Consider the following 27,654-nt stretch of genomic DNA (forward strand, 5'->3'; position numbering starts at 1 on the left):
GGGGCTCGATCCCATAACACCGGGATCACGCCCTGAGTCGAAGGCAGACGCTTAACTGCTGTGCCACCCAGGTGCCCCTACTTCTGTTATCTTTAACAGATATGTATGTTGCAAATATTTTCTCCCAGTCTGTGGCTTATTTTTTTCATTCTAACAGTGCCTTCAACAAAGCAAAACTTTTAAATTTTAATGAAGACCAATTTATATTTTCTTTCATGGATTGTAATTTTGGTATTGTATCTAAAAAGTCATCATGAGGGGTGCCTGGGTGGTACAGTTGGGTAAGGATCTGACTCTTGGTTTTAGCTCAAATCACGATCTCAGGGTGGTGAGACCGAGCCATGTGTTTGCTCCATGCTCAGCATGGAGTCGCTTGTTTCCCTCTCCTTCTCCCTATGCACCTCCCCCGAGGTGGGGGGTGCATGCGTGGGTTCGGGGGAGGTAGTCTGAAATAAAGAAATAAAGATAAATATATCTTTAAAAGAAAAGGCACCACAAAACCCAAGGTCAGACTAGATTATCTCTTATGTTATGTTCTAGAATAGAACATAACATAGCTGTGTATTTTTTTATAGCTGTCCATTTTACATTTAGCTCTATGATCAATTTAATTTTTATTAAAGGTATGTTAAGTGTCTGCGTTTTTGTTCTTCAATATTTTTGCAGCTATGCTGGATCATTTGCCTTTATGTATAAACTTTAGAATCAATTTCTATTTCTAGCTTGCTGAGAGTTTTTATCATGAATGGGAATTGGAAAATGGCTTTTTTGTAATCTATTATTGGTATGATCATATGATTTTTCTGCTTTAGTCTGATGGAATCATGAATTACATTATTAGATTTTTGAATGTTGAACCAGTTTTGCATACCTGGAACAAATGTTATTTGGCAGTGGTGGATAAATTTTTGTTCTACAATGTTGAATTTGATTGTTTTATTGGGGAATTTTGTACCTATGTTCATGACGCATATCTGTCTGTGGCTTTCCTTTCTTGTGATGTCTCTGTCTGGTTTTAGTGTTCTGGTAATGCTGGTCTCGTAGAATGAGTCAGGGACTATTCTCTCCACTTCTATTTTCTGGGATTGGTTGTTCAGAATTGACATCATTTCCTTCGTGTATGTTTGGTAGAATTCATTGCTGAAACCATCTAGTTCTTATACTGCTTTGGAAGCTTATTATTGATTCAATTTTCCTTAACAGATATAGCCTTATGCAGTCTAGCTATTTTTCCTTGTTTGAGTTTTGGTAGATTATGTCTTTCACAGAATTGCTCCATTTCATCTAAGCTATACAATTTGTGGGTATAGAGTCATTCATAACATACCTTTATTTATCCTTTTAACATTCCTGGGTTTGGTACTGATGCCTCTCTTTTCATTTCATTTCTTTCTTTTTTTTTTTTTAAGATAGATTTATTTATTTATTTATTTATTTATTTATTTATTTGACACAGAGACAGCCAGTGAGAGAGACAGCCAGTGAGAGAGAGACAGCAGGGGGATTGGGAGAGGAAGAAGCAGGTTCCCAGCAGAGGAGCCTGATGTGGGGCTCGATCCCAGAATGCTGGGATCACGCCCTGAGCCGAAGGCAGACGCCCAATGACTGAGCCACCCAGGTGCCCCACCCCTCTTTTCATTTCTGATATTAATCTGTTTCCTTTCTTTCTTGGTTAGCCTGGCTAGAGATTTATCAGTTTTATTGGATATTTTCAAATAGCCAGCTTTTGTTTTAATTGATTTTCTGTTTTCATTGTCCTTGATTTCTACTCTGATTTTTATCATTTTTCTTATTTTGGATTTATTTCAATTAATTAATTAAGTTAGTTATCTGTACACCCAACCTGGGGCTCAGAGTCACAATGCCAAAATCAAGAATCACCTGCTTTATCCAAGTGCACCTGCTAGGTGCACCTACTTTGGATTTAATTTGCTCTTCCCTTTCTAGTTTCCTAAGGTGAAATCTTATGATTATTGATTTTAGATCTTTCTTCTTTTCTAATATAGTCAATGCTAGAAATTTCTCTCTAAACTCAAATTCTGTTGCATCTCACAAATTTTGAGGAGTTATATTTTCACTGAGTACAAAATATTTGCGTCTTTGAGATATCTTCAATGTCTGTGTTTAGATGTTGTTTAATCTCCAAATATTTTGGGATTTTTCCAGGTATCTTTCTGTTATTGATTTATAGTTTAGTTCCATTGTAGACTGAAAGCATAATTTGTAGCCTACTTTTACAAATTTATTGGTAACCCAGAATGTGGTCTTAGTAAATGTTCCACGTGAACATGAAAAGAATGTGTGTTCTGCTATTGCTGGATTACTATCCTATAAATGTCAATTAGATCCAGTTGATTGATGGTGCTGTAAGGATCAGTTAAACTAGATCCTTATTGGTTTTCTGCCTGCTGGGTCTGTCAATTACTGATAGAGGAATGTTGAAGTCTCCAACAATAACTATGAATTCATCTATTTCTTCTTGTGGTTCTATCAGTTTTTGCCTTATATACTCTGATAAAGTTAGGTGCATACACATTAAAGATTATGATGTCTTTTTGGAGAATCGACAGCTTTATCAATATGTGCTGTTCCTTGTAATCCCTGGTCATTTTCCTTGCTCTGAAGTCTGCTTTGTCCAAAATTAATATAGCTAAGTCCAGGTTTCTTTTGATTAATGTTAGCATGGTATATATTTCTCCATCCCTTTACTTTTGATCTGAGTCTTTATATTTCAGATGGGTTTCTTGCAGAAAACATATAGTCTGAGTCTTCTTTTTTTTAACCACTTTGATAGTCCTGCTTGAATTGGTGTATTTAGTCCATTCACATTTAAAATGATTATTAAATGATTATTATCTGGAGTAATATCTACCATATTTGTTACCATTTTCTATTCATTGCCTTTGTTCTCTTTGTCTTCCATTTTTTGTCTTCTCTAGTTTTAATTGACCATTTTACATGATTCTATTTTCTCTCCCGTCTTAGCACATCAATTATACTGAAAATATTCTTAGTAATTGCCCTAGAGTTTGCAATATACACTTACCATTAAGCCAACTTCACTTTAAAATAAAGGATGTTCTACAGAATTGAAAAATATAATTCTTGGTAAAAGCAACAAAGAAGCAAACTAATGAAACCACTAACTTAAAAAGATATATGCAACCCCATGTTCACTGCAGCATTATTGACAATAGCCCAGTTAAGGAAGCAACCTAAGGATCCATTGATGGATGAATAGATAAAGAAAAGGTGGCATATAAATACAATGGATATTATTCATCTATAAAAATGAATGGAATTTGCCATTTGTGACAACAAGGATGGACCTCAAGAGCATTATGTTAAGTGAAAAAGTCAGAGAAAAAGTCATAGGTCATATGATCTCATCTATATGTGTAACCTAAAAACAACAAAACAAGAAAACAAGCTCATAGATACAAAGCAACAGATTGGTGGTTGCCAGAGGCAGGGATGAGGTGAAGAGTGGGCAAAATGAGTAAAGAGGGTCAAAAGGTACAAATTTACGGTTATATAATAAAGAAGTCCTGGGGATATAGTGTACAGCATGGTGACTATAGTTAATACTGTATTGCATACTTGAAACTTGTAAAGAGAATAGATCTTAAAAGTTCTCATCACAAGTAAAAAAAATTTTGTTAACTATGATGGCAGATGTTGTGGTGATCATTTTGCAATATATACAAACATCAAATCATTATGTTGTACCCCTGACACTAATAAAATGTTGTATGGCGATTATACCCCAATTTAAAAAATCATAGTGAAATAGTTGTCAACATATTAAAAAACAATGTTATAGTAATATATGTATATATATTATATGCTATATATAGCATATATAGTATAGTGTTATAGTAATATATGTGCTTATTTATTAATACATTAATAAGATCAAGTGTCTTGATTTCAAAGTGTTGATGCACGTAAATGCTATTTAGAGACATTTGATCCAAATATATGTTATGGGGAAAAAAAGAAGTAAACTAATAGTTGCTAAATAAACAAAAAAGTAAATTAAGGACAACAGGGTATCAGAAATGTTAATACAGATATACAATCATATAAAACTTAAGTCTCAAAGAGTCATATTCAAATAGAGACATAATTTCTCCCAAATCAGTCCATACATACACGTCAACCAATAACAAAGTTAAATATATATTCTGGTAAACTAAAACAATTTTTTGTTTTAAAATTAGGCTAACATCACCAGCTGGTGTGGGAAAGCTAGAATGTGGTATTACTTTCTGATATTTTGCATTATCATATTTAAGAGTCAGTAAAATAAAAACCAATTCTAAGTCAATAGATTTCAGTGATTATCTTAAAGCAGTGAAATTAAAAATACATAAAAAGGTCCTCAGAACTTAAAACATTTTCTCCAACATTCTCAAAACCTCAGAAAGCTTACAAGAGCTGTAAGCTTAGATGGAGTACAAATCAAGACTAATTCTACCATATAACTTACTTTGTCTATAACTGAGATCGAAAGTGGGCAAATATCTTGCTATGTAAGAGCCCTGTAAGAAGAAATAGGATGTAGTCATCATAGTTTTCTTTAACGCTTTATTACAAGATACTGCACTCAAAAGATCCTAACCATTATCTTTATGAGTAAAACGTGAAATGAAGACTTGCCCAATAAAGTGAGATGTTCACTGCTTTATCTATTTCTTTCTGTAATTTGCAACACAAAGAAATTCATGGACAACAGTACTACCTACTTTGTAGAATTATTGTCAGGGTTATACTCCCTGAACCATTTCTCCCTTCTCCAGTAACTTCAAGAACGTAAGATACTTATTCCTTTGACTTGAATTTGAGTATTCTAGCAAGGTACTTTATATGTCATCTTCCCATAAAAGAACTTACGTTCTCTGAAACGTAGCAATATTTGTATTATCTCTAGAAGGGACAAGATATACTTGGAATAGTATTTGCTTACTTTAAAAAAATTGAAGTATTTAAGGTAAGAAAGAAATATGGATGATAAACATTAGAAAGCTTTTTCAAATATAAAAGTACATAGTAAGTCCTCTTAGAAAACTAATGATACTAAAAGGATTTGGAATTCTGTAGTTTAGCTTGCTTGTAATCTAGAATGAGTCTTATCCTCATTTTTCAACCTATGAAAAAAGCTATTTAATTAATCTATTAAAATATCATGCCACATCACCAGAAAAGCTAGAGATTTTTAGATAAGAGAATTTTATTTACAGAAATGTCACGGAGAATTAACAAAATTTTATGAACACAATTTTGTTAACATTAACTAACAGAATCAAGAATGGTTTAATATATAATATCACTTGTTATATAATACATACTAAAATATAGCTTTCATGTTACCTTTATCCATTAGTTTTTTTTCTGTTCCAATTTTTAACAAATCTAGAAATAAGGCAGTATTCATGGAACAGATTTACTACATACTTTTAAATTACGTATTCCATCTACATCAGATACTGTCAATTTAAAAACCACCTGCAAATTAAATGGCTTTCCCATTATAATTACCAAATTTAAAGATATAAGCATCAAGCGGAACTCAAAATGCATAAAATAAACTGTCATAAATTTCAAAAGGGAAAATTATATAAGCAATATTATAAATTAACAAAGAATTTTCCAAAGAATACTGCAGAAGGTATATCAAAACTTTTTATAATGATTAAGTCTAGAATATTTTTTCTTGCATTCTTTTCCATCCAGTTGAAAACACCAAAACATTGACTGAATTGAAAGAACCATTTATAAATGAATAGTAGATGGCACATGTCATTTTATGGATAAAAGGAAGAGGGAGTACGTACTTTGATTTGCAAATAACATTCTTTATCCAAGTAAATCCTCAGTGTTTCTATTATCCTTGAATGACAAGATTCGTTAAGTACTGTGTGAAAAAAGAGACCATCCTTTTACTGATGGAACGCTTCTAATCTTATTCTGGTCGGATCTTCCGGATGTCTCAAGGCAATTCCATTACGAAGGAGCAGTTCAATATAAGGTGGCCAAAAAGAATCACTAATTTTGACATATGGATCATGTGGAACATCAAATAATCTATTTAAAAGAATCTAGGAAAAAATATCGTTCAAAATATACCACACTTAGTTTAAAAAATGATACAGCTACAATAAAACATTAAAAATTTTTTACCAAAGGATGTTGATCTATCCCTTTTCTCTTTGAATAATTGCTTGTCATACTTTCTATGTACTAACGTAAATAATTATTTTTCTTCCTTTTAAGAAAAACTACAGATATTAATAAATGGAAACTTCTTTAAAACTGTGTACAAGTTTCTGCAACTTTGTGGAAAGAATCCTTAAACTCAAACATGTAGTTCAGATAGAACAGAGATGCCAACTAAAGATTCCATCCATGTAAAAGCATAGGCTTTCACTGTGTAAATACTAAATAACATTATAAAAATTTTTTTGAAGTAATAATCTTGGGAATATGATTAATGGCTAGTCCCCAATTTTATGTTCTTTTAAAAAATGACAATATTCCTTCTAATAAGGTATAGAAAACAGACCCTAGTCTTATACTAAAGATAAATTAATATAAATATATTTAATAAAGGTTGGTATATTTAAGAACTAACGCAGTATTTTGTTTTGACCCTGTGTATCATCGTTCAGAAATCACTAAATAAAAGAAATCCTGAAGAGAAAACAACTCTACAAAAACTTACCTCTAACATTTCATGCAGTGTTATCAGCTGTGCAGTTGATTCTTGAATGTTTTTCTTTGACAGAAATGTGAATAACAAAGAATTAACATTTCAATTCAGCCAATGGCAGATTAGACTATATTTATCGCAACAATTTTTAAATGTGATATTTCTTAACTGCAACGGTACAAGGTATAACAAAACCAAATATTTATAATTACGTGATTTTAAAAGAATTCTGAAAGTAAACAATCAGCTTGTACTAAACAGGTTCATAAAAACAAAGTTCAAACAACCACTAAGAGTGAAATCTTTTGCAATTACAAGAAGATACAATTCAGACTATCTACAAATACATAATGGATATATTATATTATACATATTATATATACTCATGTAATTTAAAGTCTAATGTTTGAACTCTCCAATCAAAATATCTCAAACAAATGGCATTCCTAACAGCATTTACACAGCTTCAGGTCAGGAAACTTACTTCCCAGGGAGCCTCATTCAACTTTTTATAGTTCTTGACAGGTCCTAATGTTAACTCAACTCACTGCTTCTTTTCTCCTTGGAATGACAGAGAATAAGACCCATTCCAATTTGATCCAAGAATTCCTCAAATATTTGAAAACAGGTATTATGAGCCCTAAGTCTTTGCCATCTTAATCATCATTAGTTCCTTCAATTATTTTTCATAAGCCAGAGTCTTGCAGCCCCTCAATATCATGGGTGCTCTCTAAATGTATTTTAATTTATCTTCTTTTTTCTTTTTCAATCCAGGCTCCACATGATACAAGTATGATTTAAACAGCAAAGACGAAAAGGAAGACTCACTTCCATACTTACAGATGCTAGAATTTTATTCATCATTTTTTTCATCAGCTTTTAGACATCTATTTTGCCCTGCTGACCTCTCTCTAAGCATATTATCATCTAAAATCCATAAGTCTCTTTCATACATACAACTAAGATAGGTCTCCTTCATTTTTCAATGTTTTAAACCCAAGAGAGATATTCTATGTACCTCCGCTAAATATTATCCCTATTTTATTTGGCCTAGTTCTAGCCAACTGAAAAAAATTGTCCTAATTCTGTCATCCAGTATATTTACTGTCTAGCTCCCTTAGTTTCTTATCATTTGCAAGTTTTCATAACCATGCCTTCTACCTATTTATCTAAACTTCTATTAAAAATATTCCATAGGGCATCTCTTTGTGCCCACAGGTCCTGTCCCCGTGCTTTAATAAAAACACCTTATTGCACCAAAAAACAAAACAAAAACAAAAAACAAAAAAAGCCCAACAAAAACCAAAAACAGCAACAACAACAACAAAAAAACATTCAATAGGACAAGGATCTAAAGGGGATCTGCTAGAAATCTCCTTCCAAGATAATACTAATACTAATCAGCAGCCTGAGTTCAGACATTTAATTACAGAGTCACCTACTATAGGGACAGCTAGTACTTTCCTGATACCAAGGATTACTGGGGAATCCTTATAAAACATTATGTAGGGGCTCCTGGGTGGCTCTGTCCGTTAAGTGTCTGCCTTCCCCTCAGGTCATGATCCTGGACTCCCGGGACTGGACCTCACATCAGGCTCCCTGCTCAGTGGGGAGTCTGCTTCACCCTCTGCCCTTCACCCCACTCGTGCTATCTCTCTCTCACACTTTCTCTTAAATAAATAAATAAATAAATAAATAAATAAATAAATAAATAAAATCTTAATTAAAAAATTAAACTCTTAAGTAAGTACAAATAAACTAAAGAAAGAGTAAAAATAAATTTCTGAGTAAAGATAGTAAAGCTGGATCTCAAAATCTCTTGACCTCTAATACCTTACTAAATGAAAGAGTGGCTAAAAAAAGCAGCATTCAGTAGTGATGAAAGCAAACAGAATTAAAATTGATACAGAAATAAGCAGCTACAAAGCACAGATTAAAATATAAATGTTTGAGGGGCGCCTGGGTGGCACAGCGGTTAAGCGCCTGCCTTTGGCTCAGGGCGTGATCCCGGCGTTATGGGATCGAGCCCCACATCAGGCTCCTCTGCTGTGAGCCTGCTTCTTCCTCCTCCCACTCCCCCTGCTTGTGTTCCCTCTCTCACTGGCTGTCTCTGTCTCTGTCGAATAAATAAATAAAATCTTAAAAAAAAAAAATATATATATATATAAATGTTTGAGACAAAGAAAAAGCAGAGGAAAAATAGAATGAGAGCAAACCAAGAAAAAAAATGTTTCACATAAAGATATGAAAAACAGGGGCATCTAGGTGGCTCAGTTGTTAAGTGTCTGCCTTGGGCTCAGGCCATGATCCCAGGGTCCTGGGATAGAGCCCTGCATCGGGGTCCTGGGATCGAGCCCCACATCGGGCTCCCTGCTCAGCAGGAAGCCTGCTTCTCCCTCTCCCACTCTCCCTGTTTGTGTTCCCTCTCTCGTTGTGTCTCTCCCTGTCAAATAAATAAATAAAATCTTTAAAAAAAGATATAAAAACAATATGATATAATAAAATAAAATTTCCATGAAATGAAATGTGACTTAAATCTGCCCCTAAAAACAATGCCAACTTCAAAACAAAACTGATATTGAATGATCATCATTGTGATGTATCTCTGTTAAATTACTGAAGTTTAAAGATAAAGAACTCTTTAGGCATGTCTTCAAGATATCCAGAGGCTGACTTCAGATCTCCACAGCACATTCTATTTCAGAAGAATAGAGCAATTCCTAGCAGATCTTAATTTTTTTTTAAATGTTCTGAAAATATCCTTTGACTATAAAAGCAAACAAAGTATTTTCATCGTTCAAGAACCTAAGAAATAAAATGCCCAGGAATTCTGCTTAAACAAAATACTTATCAAAGAAATCCATCAAATCAAACAACTAGTTAAACTTAAAAACTCAAAAATAAATGGTAAAAGATGATAAGCATTGACTCCAATACCATACAAAGACTAAACACATACATGAATTTTGGTACGAAACAGAATAAAAATGCTATAAACCTGCCAAAGTTAAAATACATAACACAAATTATAATGAGGGTATAGGAGGAAGAATGTTAATTTCCTCATCTTTCAAAGCAGGGAGTCAATGAATGCTGTCTAAAGTTGGAAGATAAAATTAAAAAACGTATTATAATCTTTTATAATGTTTTTCATAATTTGTTTTTTCTATATTGGGGATCTTTACAGAATTAAAGTCACTTAAAGCAAAGAAATATTTACCTGAGTTAAATAAATCAACCTCACTCATTTTTCTTCTATCAATTTAAGTATTACATATAATACTTATTTTATATTGGCCTATACAAAACTACATTGATCTGTGGGAGCCTGGGTGGCTCAGTCAGTTAAGTGCCTGACTTTGGCTCAGATGATGATCTTGCAGTCCTGGGATTCACCCAGTGTTGGGTTCCGTGCTTGGTGGGAAGTCTGCATCTCCCTCTCCCACTGTGTGCTCTCTCTCTCTCAAATAAATAAATAAAATCTTTATTAAAAAAAAAACTACACTGATATGCAAATCCATCAATCCATTTATGCTTCTATACCTGTATGAGTTTAGGAAGATGTCTCAAATGATGTTCACCTAATGTTAATGACGTGGTGGAGGGATTCAAGTTTTTTCTTTTTGTACACATCTCTGAATGCTAAATCCCAGTGTTATGGACGGAACTGTGACTCTCAAAATTCACATGTTCAACTCCCAGCCCCCATGGTAACTATATTTGGAGATGAAGCCCTTAAAGAGGTAATTAAAGTTAAATGTGACCACAATGGTGGTACCCTAATCCACCTGGACTGATGTCTTTAAAATAAGACAAAGAGACACCACAGAGCTCTCTTCAGGCACAAAGGTCTCAGCAGAAACCAACCCAAATGGCATTTTTGATCTTAGACTTTAAGCCTCCAGAACAGTGAGAAAATAAAATCTTTTTTTGAAGCCATTTAATCTGTAGTATTTTACTAAGGCAGATTGAGTCAAATAATACATTCAGTATTACTGTTTGACAGAGAGAGAGAAAAAAAAGAGAAAATAATCTATCATTTTGTAACATGTATCAACAGTTCACATACTTCATTTAAAAAAAGTGAGTTTATCAAATACGACTTAACAAACCCATGATGGCTTCTGGTGATCAATGATTCCTTTTTAGAATCCCTCAAAACCTCTGGTTCTGTTACTGGAGAAGCTTGATAGATTAAAAAAAAAAGTTGAAAACAGGCAAGACTAGAATCAGAAAATGTCACTGAGTTATTGTAGGATTATGATCATTAAGAGGTAGGGAATCCTGAACTTAATGAAATGGTTAACAGAAGGCTGTCAATAATTTTAGAAATGAACAAAGTGTATAAATAACAATGAGTAGAATGGGAGACATAATCCATAACATATGTAAAGCCTCCTGATAGTTACGATGAAGAAAGGGAAGAAGAAGAAAAACAGATTATAAGAAAACAAAGAAAACTTTCTCTCCTTTTCCTAGTATACTCATAGTCATTCAATAAACATGAACTCAGAAGATACTATAATACATATGCAAGATAGTAGACCTACAAAGATGAATTCAACACATCAAGGAACTCAGAGTGCATGGTGGGTGAACAGAGAGATAGATATAAATGATCACTACAAAATCCTGTGACAAATGCTAATAAAACGGCACATAAACTTCATTTAATACTTCACATAGGGGTGCGCCGGAGTGTGCAGTCAGTTAAGCGTCCAACTCTTTTTTTTTTTTTTAAGATTGTATTTATTTATTTATTTGAGACAGAGAGAGAGAGAGGGCACAAGCAGGGAGGAGGGTCAGAGGGAGAGGGAGAAGCTGACTCCCTGCAGAGCAGGGAGCCCAAAGTGGGGCTCAATCCCAGGACCCTGGGAAGGTAGATGCTTAACCAAAGAGTCCAATTCTTGGTTTCGGCTCAGGTCATGATATCAGGGTCATGAGATCAAGCCCCCTGTCAGGCTCCATGCTCTGCACAGAGACTGCTTAAGTTTCTCTCTCCCTCTCCCTCTTTCCCTCCCACTGCCACACACTCTCTCACTCTTTCTAAAATAAATAAATAAATCTAAAAAAAAAAAATACTTCACGCAAAAGATGATGTTTGATTCTTAAGTAAGAGTTTGCTATCCTCATCAGATAGGAAGTGTTTTGTAAGCAGAGGGAATAAAACGTTTAAGGCACAAAAAGTGACAGGTTACAGCATACTTGCTGGGACTAGAGTGGAATGGTTGAACGGATTCATGCAAGAGATGAAAAAGAATGGTTTGACAGGAGGCTAAAGAGATAGACAAAGTCCAAATATAAATCCATTACTCTAAGGAGTTTATAGACTTCATCCAGTAGGAAGTCATCAGTTTTATGTTGAAAAATGATTAAAATATATATTTTTAGAAAGATCATTCTGGTGTCAGTTTATTATTTATATTATATACTGTTTTTAAAAAAGGAATTAAAGTAGTTGTTCCCAATCTTCTGTCACCAAATAAAATATTTATTTGCTTTTGTGGAAAAGGTTTATTCCATCATAACTACTAGTAAAATAGTCAAGAACTTACATTAACTTACAGCTATCTTATGATTTTAAAAGTTACATATGCTCATCATGGAAAATAAAGAAAAGTAAAAACAAAAACAAAAACAAATTTCACCTAAAATCCTAGTCCCTAGACTTACACACTATTATGCTTTTTATTACAAATTAGACTCATAAAACTTAGTTAGCTGTGTTTTATCCATTTACCAATAAATTGTGAGCATTTTAGTAACTCTTCTGGTAGTGTTCAATACATTATTTTTAAAAGGTATATTTTTTTCCCCACCATATGGGTAAATATTTTAAAAATGCATTTAATCCTGTTTTATTGAACTAAGTTGCTTCTAATTTTTCAATCAATATTATAATATGATGGAATATTTCTGTACATGCATCTGTGTATATCTTTTAAATGTATAATAAACTTACAAAAATTTATCAGAAAATTAACATTTGAACTTATATGAAACAATCTCATATATAAATATCTACATGAATGCATTCTCTAAAACTTACCTTTTTCTTTTTCTTTTTAACATTTCTATCAGGCAGAGGAAAATGATCTTCCAGAAACTCACCCAAGGTAATCAAAAGTTTCTTTTTATATTCTTTTATATCATGCATTTTAGTTTTCAGCTCATCAAAGATTCTAATAGATATTTTAAAAATTAAGAGAAATATTTTACTGATAAAATACACAAAATACATGAGTATATGTAACTGGTAGCTCATAAAGTTGATCAAACACTTTGTTCAAATGAAATAACTAGTTTTATGAAAGTATAATTCTCTAACAGGTAGGGAAACTATACATCAAGTCATTAATCAAATGTCATGTAACTAACAGTTGGCAGATGTTAAACTCACAATTTCTAATAAAATTTCCCTTCTTTTCATATATGTATTTCATGTAACATGAAAAAATAACTTTTTCCTATTTCAAAAAACTAGAATACAAATACCTTGATTCAGAAAATGTCACAATCTGATGTTTCAATTCATTGTGTAGTACATTAAGAGATTCCAGTATCTGTTGTTGTTCATCCAACCACCGTTGCTCCCTTTAAATGTGGAAAAACAATACCAACATAGCCAAATAAAACATTAATACCAATCCAACACATATCAGTGATTAAAGGTAATTATAATATAATTATACCTTTCCAAGTCTTCCTTTAACTTTTCATTCTTTGACTGAATAGTAGAGAGTATCAATTCAAGATCATGTCTCAATTTTTGGAACTAGAACAAAATAATTCAAATTGCTTAGTCTGGAATCCTATCAACAGTTATATCTAAATGAGCGTGAACTTTACATTATTTGTTTAGTATAGATAATCAGAAATCAAGAACAAAAAAACTTACCAGTAAGTCTGAAAGGAAAATACACAGCAGGTACTAGGTTCTTTGTAATATTTCATTTGTTAAATTCAAAAATATAAGAAGGAGTTTTGAGCAATACATTTTAATTTGATACTGAAAGACAAACAGTAAGTTTTCAGTAATCAGGTAGATTAGGTCTCTTTTCTAAGGAGACTACACAAAAACAGACACAAATGGTTATCATTCATTTAACAAATATATATTGATCATTGACTACCAGGCATTATTGAAGGAGTCAGGGAGTCAAAGATGAACAAAGAGGAGAACTGGGACAAACAAGTATATAACTCCACTGAGTGATCAGTCTCACGAAGAAAAAAATAAGTCCAAATAGGAACACAGACAGACATGAGGAGTAAGAATGGCTCTTTTTGGTAGTATGACATGGAAAGACCTCTCTGAGCAGGTTAACAGTATAGCAGCAGATAAAGAAGACATGAGATAAGACATGACCATTTCTAGCAAAAGAATGTTCCAAGCAAGAAAATTGTAGGTACAAAGGAACTGAGGCAAGAGTATGTGTGACATACATGAGGAACATCAAAGAAGACTGTGTGGCTACAGCAAATTACAATAACATCTGGAGTTTTTTCTAGTATCTTTTTGTTTCTAGAATGTATTAGCTAGTATTCCATTCCCCTGATGTCAAGGGTTTCCATCAGCTTTTTACACATCTAAATCAGTGATAATTTAAAGATGTATATCATAAACCTTACAGCAACCACACAAAAAAAGGGGGGAGAATAACCAGTAAACCAATAGTATAAATAAAATAGGTTTATTTTTAAAACTACTCAAGTCAAGAAATTGGAAGAAGAGGAAAACAGGGACAGAGAAACAGTAATACAAATAGGAAAGAAAAATCAAGTACAAAGATTTCAGAGCAACCACATTGATATTACTTTAAATATGAACTAACAATATAATTAAATTAAAAATAAATAATAGAAGGTAACTGGAAAAATCTGCAAACATTTAAATATTAAAAACAGACTTCTAAAAAATCCATGAGTCAAAGAAGTAATCTACAAGAAAAAAATTATTATGAACTATTTGAAAATAAAAACAAAATAAAAATTTCTGCGGTGAAGCAAAAGCAGTACTCAGATAAGAATTTACAGCAGTAAAAGCCTATATTAGAAAAACAAAAAGTCTCCGGGCACCTGGGTGCCTCAGTCCTTCAAGCATCTGCCTTTCACTCAGGTCACGATCTCAAGATCCTGGGATGGAGCCTCCTGACCACCACCCCCCACCCCCGCCCCGCATTAGCTCCCTGCTCAGCAGGGAGTCTGTTTCTCCCTCTACTGCTTCCCCTGCTCATGCTCTCTATCATTCTCTCAAATAAATAAATAAAATTATAAAAAAAGAAAAGAAAAATAAAAGCTCTCAAATTAAGGACAGCTTCCGCCATAAGAGAAAGAACAAATAAAATCAAAAGTAAACTGAATAAAAAAAAATGATTAAAAAGAACTTAAACATAGAAAAGAAGAAAACTGGGGGGAAAATATATGAAACCCAAAGCTGATTCTTTGAGAAGGTCATGATAATTACCCACACTAATTACAACAGAAAAAAAGAACAAAAATTACTAATGTTAGGACTAAGAGAGGTGACATACTATAAACATTAAAATGGTAATGGAGGAATGCTAAGAACAAATTTAATAAATCTGACAAATTAGATGAGATGGACAAACTCTTAAAAAGAGACAAACTACCACTGAGTCAGAGAAAAAGAGAAAACCTGACTAGCCATAAGAAAACTGAATTTGTGGCTAGAAATTTTCCCACAAAGAAAACTCCAGGCCCAGATGGCTTCACCTGTGAATTCTAACAAACATTTAAGTAATAAATAATACTGATTCTATACAAACTCTTTTGAAGAGAGAATACCCAACTTATTTTATTAGGCCTGATACAAAAGCCTGACCAAGATGTCACAAGAAAAGAAAACCATAGACTAGCACCTCTCATTAACATAGACACAAAAATCTTAATAAAATTTTAGTAAATTAAATCCATCAATAAATAAAAAAGATTAAGCCAAGTGGGTTTATCCTAGGAATACATGGTTAATTAAACAGGTAATACAAATTTTTAAAAAAATCAATGTACTAATAAGTCAATGAATTCAGTTTAGTCACTGTATAAAATTAATATACAGCAACTGTTGCACATCTATACATTAATAATGAAGCAGGAGAAAGAGAAATTAAGAGAACAGTCTATTTACAACTACACCAGAAGCAATAAAATATGTAGGAATAAACTTGACCAAGGACGTGAAAGATCTATACTCCAAAATCTATTAAAACAAGGATGAAAGAAATTGAAAATGACACAAACAAATGGAAAGATATTTCATGCTCATGGACAGGAAAAAACGATATTGTTAAAAATGTCTATACTGCCCAAAGCAATCTACAGATTTAACACAATCCCCATCAAAATACCAACAGCAGTTTTCACAGAACTAGGAAAAATAATCCTAAAATTTCTATGGAACCCCAAAAGACCCTAAATAGCCAAAGCAATCTTGAAAAAGAACAAAAGCTGGAGATTTCACAATTTCAGATTTCAAGATATACTACAAAGCTGTAGTAATCAGAACAGTACAGTACTGCACAAAAACAGGTATATCAACAGAACAGAATATAGAGTCCAGAAGTAAATCCATGCTGTTATGATCAATTAATCTACAACAAAGGAGGGAAGACTATACAATGGGAAAAAGACCATTTCTTCAACAAATGGTGATGGGAAAAATGAACAGCTACATGCAAAAAAATGAAATTGGGCCACTTTCTTACACCAAACACAAAATAAACTCAAAATGGATTAAAGACCTTAATCTAAGACCTAATACCATAAAATTTCTAAAAGAAAACATAGGCAGTAATTTCTCTGACATCAGCCATAGAAACATTTTTCTAGATACGTCTCCTCTGACAAGGAAAACAAAAGCGAGGGGCGCTGGGTGGCTCAGCCATTAAGCGTCTGCCTTTGGCTCAGGTCATGATCCCAGGGTCCTGGGATCGAGCCCCACATTGGGCTCCCTGCCCGGTGGGAAGCCTGCTTCTCCCTCTCACACTCCCCTTGCTTGTGTTCCCTCTCTCTCTGTCTCTCTCTGTCAAAAAAATAAATAAAATCTTAAAAAAAAAAAAAAAAAGCGAAATTAAACTACTGAGACCCCACCAAAGTAAAAAGGAAACCATCAATAAAACTTACTGAATGGGAGAAGATACTTGCAAATGATATATCTGATAAGGGGTTCATATCCAACTATATAAAGAACTTACACAACTCAAACCAACAAAAACAAATAATCCAATTAAAACTGGGCAGAGGACCTGAATAGTCATTTTTTCAAAGAGAACATACAGGGGTGTCTGGGTGGTTCAGTCAGTTATGCATGTGCCTTTGGCTCAGGTCAGGATCCTGGGGTCCTCGGATCGAGCCCTGCATCGGGCTCCTCACTCAGTAGGGTGTATACTTGTTCCTCTCCCCCACCCTTCCCACTCGCGTTCACTTTCTCTCTCAAATAAATAAATAAAATCTTAAAAAGAGCAAACAAAGAGGATATATAGATAGCCAACAAACACATGAAGATGCTCAACATAACTAATCATCAGGGAAATGCAAATTAAAACCACAGTGAGATATCACTATAGACCTATCAGAATGGTTATAATCAAAAACACAAGAAATAACAAGAGTTGGTGAGGATGTAGAGAAAAAGGAATCTTTATGCACTGTTGGTGAGAATGCAGATGGATGCAGCCACTGTGGAAAACAGTTCCTCAAAAAATTAAAAACAGAATTACCATATGATCCAGTAATTCCACTACTAGATATTTACCTAAAGAAAATGAAAACATTAATTTGAAAAGAGACATACAGCCCTATGTTTACAGTAGCATTATTTACCATAGCCAAGATATGAAAGTAACCCAAGTGCCCTTCAATAGATGGATAAAGAAATTTTGGTATATATGTACTATGGAATATTATCCAGCCATAACAAAGAACATCATCTTGCCATTTGCAACAATATGGATGGATCTAGAGGGGATGATGCTAAGTGAAATACATCAGACACAGAAAGACTACTACGATATGATTTCACCTAGACGTAGAATTTAAGAAATAAAAGAACAAAGAAATAAAACAGACAAACAAACAAAGAGTCTTAAATAATAGAGAACACACTAGGTTGCCAGAAGGAGGTGTATGGAGGGATAGGGAAAACAGATAAAGGGGATCAAGAGTACACGTATCTTGATAAGCACTGAGAAAGTATAGAATCGTTGAATCATTATATTGTATACCTGAAATTAATGTAAAACTCCACGCTTAAAAAAAATTCAGTGTAATTTATTACGTCAACAGACTAAAATAGAAAATAATCATCTCAAAGAATTCAGAAAGAATGACAAAATTCAATAATAATTCATGATTTTAGAAAAAACTTCATGAATTGTAATAGAAGGTAATTTCCTCGACTTAATTAAGGGCATCTACGAAAAACCTACCACTAACATACTTAATGATGAAAGAGCAAACGCTATCCACTAAGGTCAGGAACAAGGCAAAAATGTCCGTTCTCACCACTTTTATTAAATATGTTACTAAATGTTTCAGGCGCACCTGGGTGGCTCAGTCAGATAAGCCACCGACTCTTTGATTTCTGCTCAGGTCATGATTACAGTTTTGTCAGACTGAGCCCTGTATTGGGCTCTGCTCTCAGTGGGGAGTCTCCTTGGGATTCTCTCCCTTTCCCTTTGCTAGTGAGCCTCTCTCTTTCTCCCAAATAAAGAAATCTCTAAAAAAAAAAAAATGTTCTAGAACAGTACAATAAGCCAAGAAAAACATATGAAAGGCATCTAGGGGCACCTAGCTGGCACAGTCAGTTAAGTACCTGACTCTTAGTTTCAGCTCAGGTCACAATCTCAGGGTTGTGAGATCCAGCCCTGAGTCTGGCTCCATGCTCAGCGTGGAGTCTGCTGGAGATTTTCTCTCCCTGTTCCGCTGCCCCTCCTGCTCATGCTCTTGCTCTCTTGCTCTCTGAGAGAAAGAAAGAAAGAAAGAAAAGAAAGAAAGAAAGAAAGAAAGAAAGAAAGAAAGAAAGAAAGAAAGAAAATATAAAAGGCATCCAGATGTAAAGGAATAAATATAAGTGCCCCTGATCTCAGATGACATAACTAGCTAGGTAGAAAATCCTACAGCATCTACAAAAAAGCCACTAGAATAAAGGGGTTTGTCATACTCACTAATAGAAGATCAGTATACAAATATTAATTGTATTTGGTATCAGGATTAAATTATTGATGACTGAAAAAAGAATACCACTTTAATAGCATCCAAAATATGAAACACCAAAGGAATGAACCTGACAAAAATGTGTTAAGACCTGCACACTTTTATTACAATTTATTAAGTCTTTCAAAAAATCATGAATTGGGATGCTTGGCTTGCTCAATCAGTAAAGCATGAGAATCTTGATCTTGAGGTCATAAGTTCAAACCCCATATAGGGGGTAGTTCGCTTAAAAAAAAATTTTTAAAAATCAAGAATTAATATTGAATTTTATCACTTATTCTTTCTGAATTCATTGGGACAATCAAATGTCTTTTTTCTTTTTTTAGTCTTTGATATAATGAATTATAAAATACTGATGTAGTGTTATAAAATTTTTAAAACACTAAATAAATGGAGACCTAAGTAAATACAGAGATCATACAGGGCTCATGGATCTGAACTGAGACTCAGTATGTTAAAGATGTCAATTCTCCTCAAATTAAACTACAGAATCAGGGTAATCTCAGTCAAAGTTCAGTAAGCTTTTTATGGATTGAATGACCAGCTAACTCTATATGAAAATATAAAACAATTTCGATTAAGGAATAAAAAAGATAGAGAATTCATACTATTTTATTTCAAGACTTAAAAACTTCAGTAAATAAATTAATGTGGTATTGACCTAAAGACAGAAACACAGAAAAAAGGAAACGAAATAACCACAGAATGAAGAACAAATGGAGTCTATAAATGGATCCACACATATATGGTCGGTCAATTAATTTTCAATAAGCATCCAAAGGAAATTCAAAAGAGAAAAAGTAATTTTTTTCAACTACTTGTGCTGGAATACCCACAATTAGTATTCATGTGAAAGAAAATACAGCTTTATCAGTAACTCATTCTATATAAAAACATTAATTCAAACTGGATCATAAATGTGAAACTTTGAAATTTTTAAAGAAAGCATTCAAGAAAATCTTTGTGACCTTAGGTTGGGCAACTATTTCTTATATTTGAGCACAGACCTTAAAAAAAAAAACTTGATAAAACAGAGTCAATCAAACTGGGAACTTGTGTTTTTTCAAAGACACTGTTAAGAGAATAAAAAGTGTGCAGGAAAGAGTTAACTGAACAAGCCAAGGTTGCACAAACTGCACATTACCAAGAAAGGCCTCTCTTGAGGACAGGTCCCTTGTGGACTCCTGAGGGATGAGCGCTGAGGCCTTGGAATATTATGCCTGATAGGAGTGTTTATATAGGGGTGCTGGGATGGCTTAGTCTTTTTTTTTTTTTTTAAGATTTTATTTATTTATTTGACAGAGATAGAGACAGCCAGCGAGAGAGGGAACACACAGGGGGAGTGGGAGAGGAAGAAGCAGGCTCATAGCGGAGGAGCCTGATGTGGGGCTCGATCCCATAACGCCGGGATCACGCCCTGAGCCGAAGGCAGACGCTTAACCGCTGTGCCACCCAGGCGCCCCTGGGATGGCTTAGTCTTTTGATCATGCAACCTTTGATCTTGGTATTGTAAGTTCGAGCCACACTTGGCACACTTGCAATTTTGCTCTGGAGGGCTGGAGTGTGAGCAGGTAAAGTCAGTCAAGGAGGCCCCCTATGCATAATGACTGCCTTCTGATAAAAACTCTAGACAACAAGGCTCAGGTGAACTTCCCTATTTGACAATACTTTGCACATGTTGTGCACTCAGCTACAAGGAGAATTAAACAAATTTATTAACTCCACTGGGAAAGGACTACTATAAGCTTAGCCTATGTGTGTTTTCCCTTGCTCATTCTAATCTGCGTTTTCTCACTGTAATAAACTGTAACCATGAGTACAATAGCTTCTCTGACTCCTGTGTCCCCATCAACGAAACGAGAGTGGTCTTAGGGAAAACCCTGACAACAGCTGGCATCAGAAGTGGGATTTTGCTATAATGACCCTGGCTCGCCAAAACATAATTAAGGCACTGTGTGGGAAAAAGAGGGATAACGGAGCAGAGAATGATGTACCTGGTGCCTGATGTTTACCGAGTCAACAAAGATAGAAGACGACAGTTGCACCATGATCAATAATGTCTGTAATTACAGACAGCAGTAGTCTGGGAATTTAGAAATGATAGAAAAAAATTCTCAGACAGTTGGCTGACTGGATGTATAAGGAAATACAAAATACTGAGAGAGAAAGAAACTAAATATTCAATCTCTTTGTTATTTTTATCTGCAGTAGTTAAAATGAAAGCAGAATGTTAAGGCCAATGCTGTTACTGCATCATTTGGATTTCAGCCAGTTCAAATCAGAGTTGCTAGCCTAAGGGCTGCTACTAAAGGGAAAATTACAGTGGATGATTATGTCATGTCATTTTTAATTCATGATATTGAAAATTTGGTGTCTCATTTCAACATGAAAAAGAATCTTTATCTTTCATTCAGGAAAATGTTCATGTATTACTTGTTTCTTCCCTTCCATTTTTTTAAAATTTGGAACTTCTACTGGTTGTATTTTTGTACTTCTAAGTTGATACTCTAGTTCTACTACCTTCGGTTATTCCAATTTTCCTTTTTTTTGCCATCCTTACTCTGTAGGAGATTTCCATGACTATAATTACCAACATTTTTGTGATTATTTTAGGTATCATGTTTTCATTTTGAAAGGCTCTTATTCTGGAGCACCTGGGTGGCACAGCGGTTAAGCGTCTGCCTTCAGCTCAGGGCGTGATCCCGGCGTTATGGGATCGAGCCCCACATCAGGCTCCTCTCCTATGAGCCTGCTTCTTCCTCTCCCACTCCCCCTGCTTGTGTTCCCTCTCTCGCTGGCTGTCTCTATCTCTGTCGAATAAATAAATAAAATCTTTTTTTTAAAAAAAAAGAAAGGCTCTTATTCTGATTGGCCCTTTTTAAAATAACAGCTTCATTGAGATATAATTCACATACCATACAGTACCCATTTTAAGTGTGTAATTCAATAATTTTTACTGTACTTGTAAAGTTGTGCAAACATTATCACAATCTATTTTAGAACATTTTCATCAATCCAAAAGGAAACCTTTTAGTAGTATCCATTAGCAGTCACTCATTATTTCCTCTCTAATCACTCAGCCATAATCAAGAAGCAACAACCTACTTTCTGTCTCTATGGATTTACCTATTAATGACATTTTATATAAATGGAATAACATAATGTGCAATCCTTTGTGATTGGCTTCTTTCATTTAGCATAATGTTTTCAAGATACACCTATATTATGGCATATCAGTACTTCATTATTTTAGACAATAATACATCCCTGTATAGAAACATCACAATTTATTTACCCATTCGTCAGCTGATGAACATGAGTTGTTCACCCTTTTTGACCATTAAGAAAACTGTTGCTATGAACATTCATGTTCAAGTTTTTGTGTGGACACAAACTTATTTTCATTTCTCTTGGGTATACAGCTGGGAGTGAAACTACTGGTTCAAATAGGAACTCCTCCATCTTCTGAGGAACTACCAGACTGTTTTCTGAAGTGGCTGCACTATTTTACACTCCCACTAGTAGTTTATCAATGTTCTAATTTCTCCATAACTTCACCAATACTTGTTCTGGCTTGTCTTTCAATTATAGCCATCGTAGGGGGTATGAAATAGCACTTTTTTTAAGTTGGCGTTCTGTTATTTTTTAATATTTTTTCCAAAGATTTATTTATTTATTTATTTATTTATTTATTTATTTATTTATTTGAGAGAGAGAGCACACAGACAAACAGGGCAAGGGGCAAAGGGAGAGAGAGAAAGAATCTCGGGCAGACTCTCCAGTGAGTGAGGAGCCCAGCATAGGGCTAGATCTCATGACCCTGAGATCATGACAAGAGCCGAAATCAAGAGTCAGACACTTAACTGACTGAGCCACCCAGGCTCCCTTGTTACTTTTTAATCAAAAATTTTTTAATCTCTATGAAGATATTATTTATTAAATTCTCTCTGTTCCCTGAATTGTCTCTATTTCCTTAAGGTTCATCTTTGTCAATTATTTTGGGTTTCTGCCTCTCCATTTGGAGGCATTCACAAATGCTGATGACCATTGGCTGGCCATTTATGTTTAAAACTCAAAAATACTAAAAACTCTGTTTATGAATGGGATTTTTTGATGTATACCAATCCTGCTTTTTCACTCTGAGAAACCCATATATTAACACCTGTAGATCTTTTTTCTTAAACCATTTAGATTTTCCAGAGAGGATTGTTTTATCTCCAGTCTGAGGCTATTTTATAATAGATTGTAAGATCTCTGGATAAAAAGCCAGGAAAGGAGCTGGTATTTCCACCACACAGTATAAAAACATTAACTTGATCTTTCTGACTTTTGACCTGCACACCAACCCTACTAAACACCCAACCTGGTATCTCTGAGTCCAGAGCCTCAATAGTTTAATGTCTCCATATCCTATACCTCCAGTTTCCAAGTGTGGGGGTAAAAAGTTAGCTGCCTGATTAGAAGAGAGAAAGCTTAACAGTCTATGTTCTGCTGTTAAAGAAGGCTTTTTGTTTTAGGTTCAAACTTGAACCTTGAATATTGTAGTACCAGTTTCCTTCAAATCCCAAGACTTTTTTCAACTCTGTAGGGCAAATAGTATCTTTTCATCCCTATCTCTGTCTCTTGACACACAGATAGTTATTTCTTTCCATGCATTACAGTCTTGTTTACAATGCTTGTTTGACCTAATGGACTTCGACCTAATGGACTTACATGTTAAAAAAAATGTCTTTATTGATATGTGGGTTAAGTTTTGAGAAGAACAGATGTATATGATGATCATTTAACTATGTTTAATGCTTTTGCTTTTATTATAGAGTTTAATCAACTGAAAATTAAGTATAAGAATAAAGTCTACTACTAAATACTAACAACAGTTCTGATACACAAATTGGTAAAATGAAATTCAAGTCATTTAAAATATTTCATTCAATAAAATATAAAATCAAAATTAATATGGCTTTAAAGTGGATTCATCCTACTTATGTCATGAATCCCAAACACTTCTAGTTATAAGTTAATTAGGGTTACTACAGATTCATTAAGTGACTTACCTCCTCTTTCCCTAATGTTACTAGAACTTCTTCATTCAGTGGAATTACTGCAGAAACAAAACAAACCAAAATTATACATATATGCTTAGTTAGCTCTCAAAAATAAAGAATTTGATTTTGTGGTTTTTAAGATACCTCTATTTTCTTATTTAACATCTTTACATATATAACCAACTTATATATAATTTTAGACAAACATGACATCTATGCATTTTTGGCTTTTGTGCCTTTTGATTTTGTTTTTCAATCTCTCAAAAATAAACTTAATAATCTTTACTGTGTCCTTAAATATATCTCTATCTAATTATATGATCCTTGCATGTATATGTATATGTACATTATCTGTACATATACATGCAAGGGTTATTCATTCTGTTATTGCTGGTTTTACAAGAATGAGTATCATATACCTTATTCTTATTTTTGCTCAACAAAATCCCCATGGAAATCCCTTCTATTTATCTGGTGTAAGTATAATTCATAATTTTAAATCACTTCGAATTATTCCACAGGGTAAATATACCATAGTGTATTGAGTGATATCAGTACCAACTGAACATTAATTTTGTACCTAACTTTTAGCCACAAAAAACAATGATGCCATAAGCATTTTTAATTTATGTTTTTATGTACTAATGCTTTCATTTCTTTGGGATAAATTCCCAGAAATGGAATTTCATAGAAGGAAATGTATACTTTTAATTTTAATATAGGATGCCAGACTCTTTTCTAAAGAATTTCTATTAGCAATAAGAAACAGCAAAAGATATAAACTCTTCTAAAATTTTTGCCAGTTTATGAGTATAATGTAACGTTTCGGATTAATTTTGTATAGCAAAATTCAGTCCTTATACTTAGAAAAGTTCAACCTTTGTACTTTAAGTTTACCTTTCCTAATAAAGTACTATTTAAAATTTCTCAAATAATATGCTACTGAAAATTTTCTAATCTATCTGCTATTCTAGAGGGTCTTCTAACAGGAAAGAGCTTCCCACATGTGCTTCATATGCCCTATATCAGAACTGATTATTGACAGCCCACGGATGGCTACCAAATCATTTCAACAAATGCAATGAGAAGAGTTCTAAGAACATAAAGTTAATAATGTTCCTCTTGGCCAGTGTGGTCATGAGTAGCACTTCAGTACTGATTCATATAATCATTTCAACCCATACAATATAGCAGCTTCTAAGAATATAAAGATATTTTAAATCATTTCAGTGTGGCAGTCTGTGGGACTGGTTGCCCGAAGCAAAATGGGTATTTGGCCTACAGGTCAGCCTGTGTGGTTGGTGTCACCAGTACAAAATGTGTATATAAGAAATGATGATAATAAGAAAAATAAACATTGGAAATTCCCTGATACATAGCATTAAAAAGAATAAAATACTTAGGAATAAATTTAACCTAGGGAGCAAAAGACTTGTGTGCTGAAAACTACAAAATGTGGCTGAAAGAAATTAAAGATAGCAACAAATTGAAAAACATCTTATGTTCAAGGATTACAAGAATTAATATTATTAGACATCAATACTACCAAAGTGACCAGCAGCTTCAATGCAATTTCTATCAAAATCCCAATAACATTTTTATAGAAAACAGAAAAATCCACCCTAAAATTCACATGGCATCTCAAAGGACCCCAAATAGCCAATATAATCTTGAAAAAGAAGAACAAAGTTGGTGGTCTCACATTTCCTAATTTCAAAATTTACTACAAGGCTACAATAATCAAAAAAGTGTGTTACTGGCAATAGAGACATATAGACCAATAGAAGAGAATAGAGAATTCAGATATAAATCTTCACTATATGGTCAAATGATTTTTAACGAGGATGCCAAGACAACGCAGTGGGGGAAAGAACAATTTTCTCAACAAATGGTAATGAGAAAACTAGATAATGTACATGCAAAAAAATGAAGATGGACCTTCAACTTTCAAGTTTGAAAATTTCTATTATTAATAGAAAAAATCTTGAACAAGAGGTAAAACGTCTATTATAACAAACTAGTGGATTGGTGATGAGGGCCTAGTGTAAATGTGTGGCAACAGGACTTAATATTTAATGACTGGCTATATGTAATATATGAAAAAGGAAGAATCAAGAAGGACTCTTACATTTATGCTGATTAAATAGATTCCATTCAATAGATCAGAGAATGGAGATCAATTCATAAATCTGAGGCATGTGTAGAATATTTTGGAAAAGATGTCTAGAAAGTAGAGAGATATATAAGTATTACATTCCCGAAAGTCTGGCTTGGATACACAGATTTGGAAGCACTCATAAAAATTGTGTCCTCCTATCCACCCAAATCCATATTTTGAAGTTCTAATCCCCAGCACCTCAGAATGTGCATGTATTTGGAATTGGGTCTTTAAAAATGTGATTAAGTTAAAATGAAGTCATTAGGATGGGCCCTACTCCATTATACCTGACGACTTCATACAAAGAGATTTGTACATAGATGGGTAACTTTGTGAAGACCAAGGGAGAAGATGGCAAGCTATAAGACAAGAAGAGAGGCTGCTGAAAAAACCAACCTTGAGAACACCTTCATCTTGGACTTCTAGCCTCCAGAACTGTGAAAAATTAATTTCTGTTGTTAAAGCAACCCCAGTCCATGGTACTTTGTAACGGCAGCCTTAGCAAACTGATATAAAAGTTATTAAGGCAGTATAACATATAAAAACAAAAGCAGAGAATATAATGCTGGAATAGCATATAGAGTAGGAAGTGAAAATTGCTGAGCACAATGCTCTAGAGAATAGCAATTTTAACAGCATAGTATGAGCAGACTTTGAGATGCTAATATAATCTTGAGGAGGCAACAGGATATACAGTTTAATGCAAATTAAAGTAACAACTGTATATATGTATATGTATATATGTATACAGTTGTTACTTTAATTTGCATTAAACATATATATATATATATACCAGAAATGCTAAAATTTAAAAAACTATCATGTGATAGTGAAGATGTAGAACAGTGGTGGGGATGAATATAGTAAGTAGTTATAATCAAGAATGCAGATGAAATTGTCTAGAAGGAGAATGAATAGAAGAATTCAAAAAACTGGGATTAGAGAACAATAAACCTACAAAGGAGACTAAAATGGGAACTGAGTGGAGCTAAAGGAAAGGAGGCAAATGGGCAGGAGAAAGGAGAAAGGACATGTTAAAAGAAAGAAGTATAGTCCATATAAAATACCAAATACACACATATATGTGGCACAGAAAAAGTAAGCTTTCGTAATAGAAAAGTATCTCCTAGCTGGGTATTTTAACTACAGATTTTTAAGTCATTTTCTATTTCTTGAGAAAAGGCAAATATATAGCTGACCCCTGTTGGACAAGTCAAGAGGCAACATACAATCTATGTGGTCCTTATGTAAATAAGTATCTAAAATAACTTTTCTCTTCTACTAGGTAAGTTTCTTCTCTCTTCTTTTTTTTAAAGATTGTATTTATTTATTTGAGAGACAGAGAGTGAGTGAGAGAGAGAGAGAGAGAGAGCATAAATCGGGGTAAGGGGCAAAGGGAGAGGGAGAAGCAGACTCTCCTGCTGAGCAGGGAGCCGATGTGGGGATTAATCCCAGGACCCTGGGATCATGACCTGAGCCAAAGGAAGACACTCAACCGACTGAGC

General features: G+C 33.8%; 1 protein-coding gene across 1 annotated transcript in view; it reads right to left on the reverse strand.

The window, feature by feature from the left end:
- Nucleotides 1-5,226: 5,226 nt before the first annotated feature.
- The window catches only part of CENPK (centromere protein K), a 37,166-nt gene continuing 14,738 nt past the window's right edge, over nt 5,227-27,654 (reverse strand). The window contains exons 6-11 of the mRNA XM_002919300.4: nt 24,001-24,047; nt 13,405-13,487; nt 13,208-13,306; nt 12,762-12,894; nt 6,725-6,778; nt 5,227-6,101 (exon numbers count right to left, since the gene is read on the reverse strand). Coding sequence (XP_002919346.1) covers nt 5,943-6,101; nt 6,725-6,778; nt 12,762-12,894; nt 13,208-13,306; nt 13,405-13,487; nt 24,001-24,047 — 575 coding nt within the window. The 3' untranslated portion in view covers nt 5,227-5,942. The remainder of the gene's footprint in view (nt 6,102-6,724; nt 6,779-12,761; nt 12,895-13,207; nt 13,307-13,404; nt 13,488-24,000; nt 24,048-27,654) is intronic.

This window comes from Ailuropoda melanoleuca, chromosome 3 (assembly GCF_002007445.2).
Source record: "Ailuropoda melanoleuca isolate Jingjing chromosome 3, ASM200744v2, whole genome shotgun sequence".
Taxonomy (NCBI): Eukaryota; Metazoa; Chordata; class Mammalia; order Carnivora; family Ursidae; genus Ailuropoda; species Ailuropoda melanoleuca.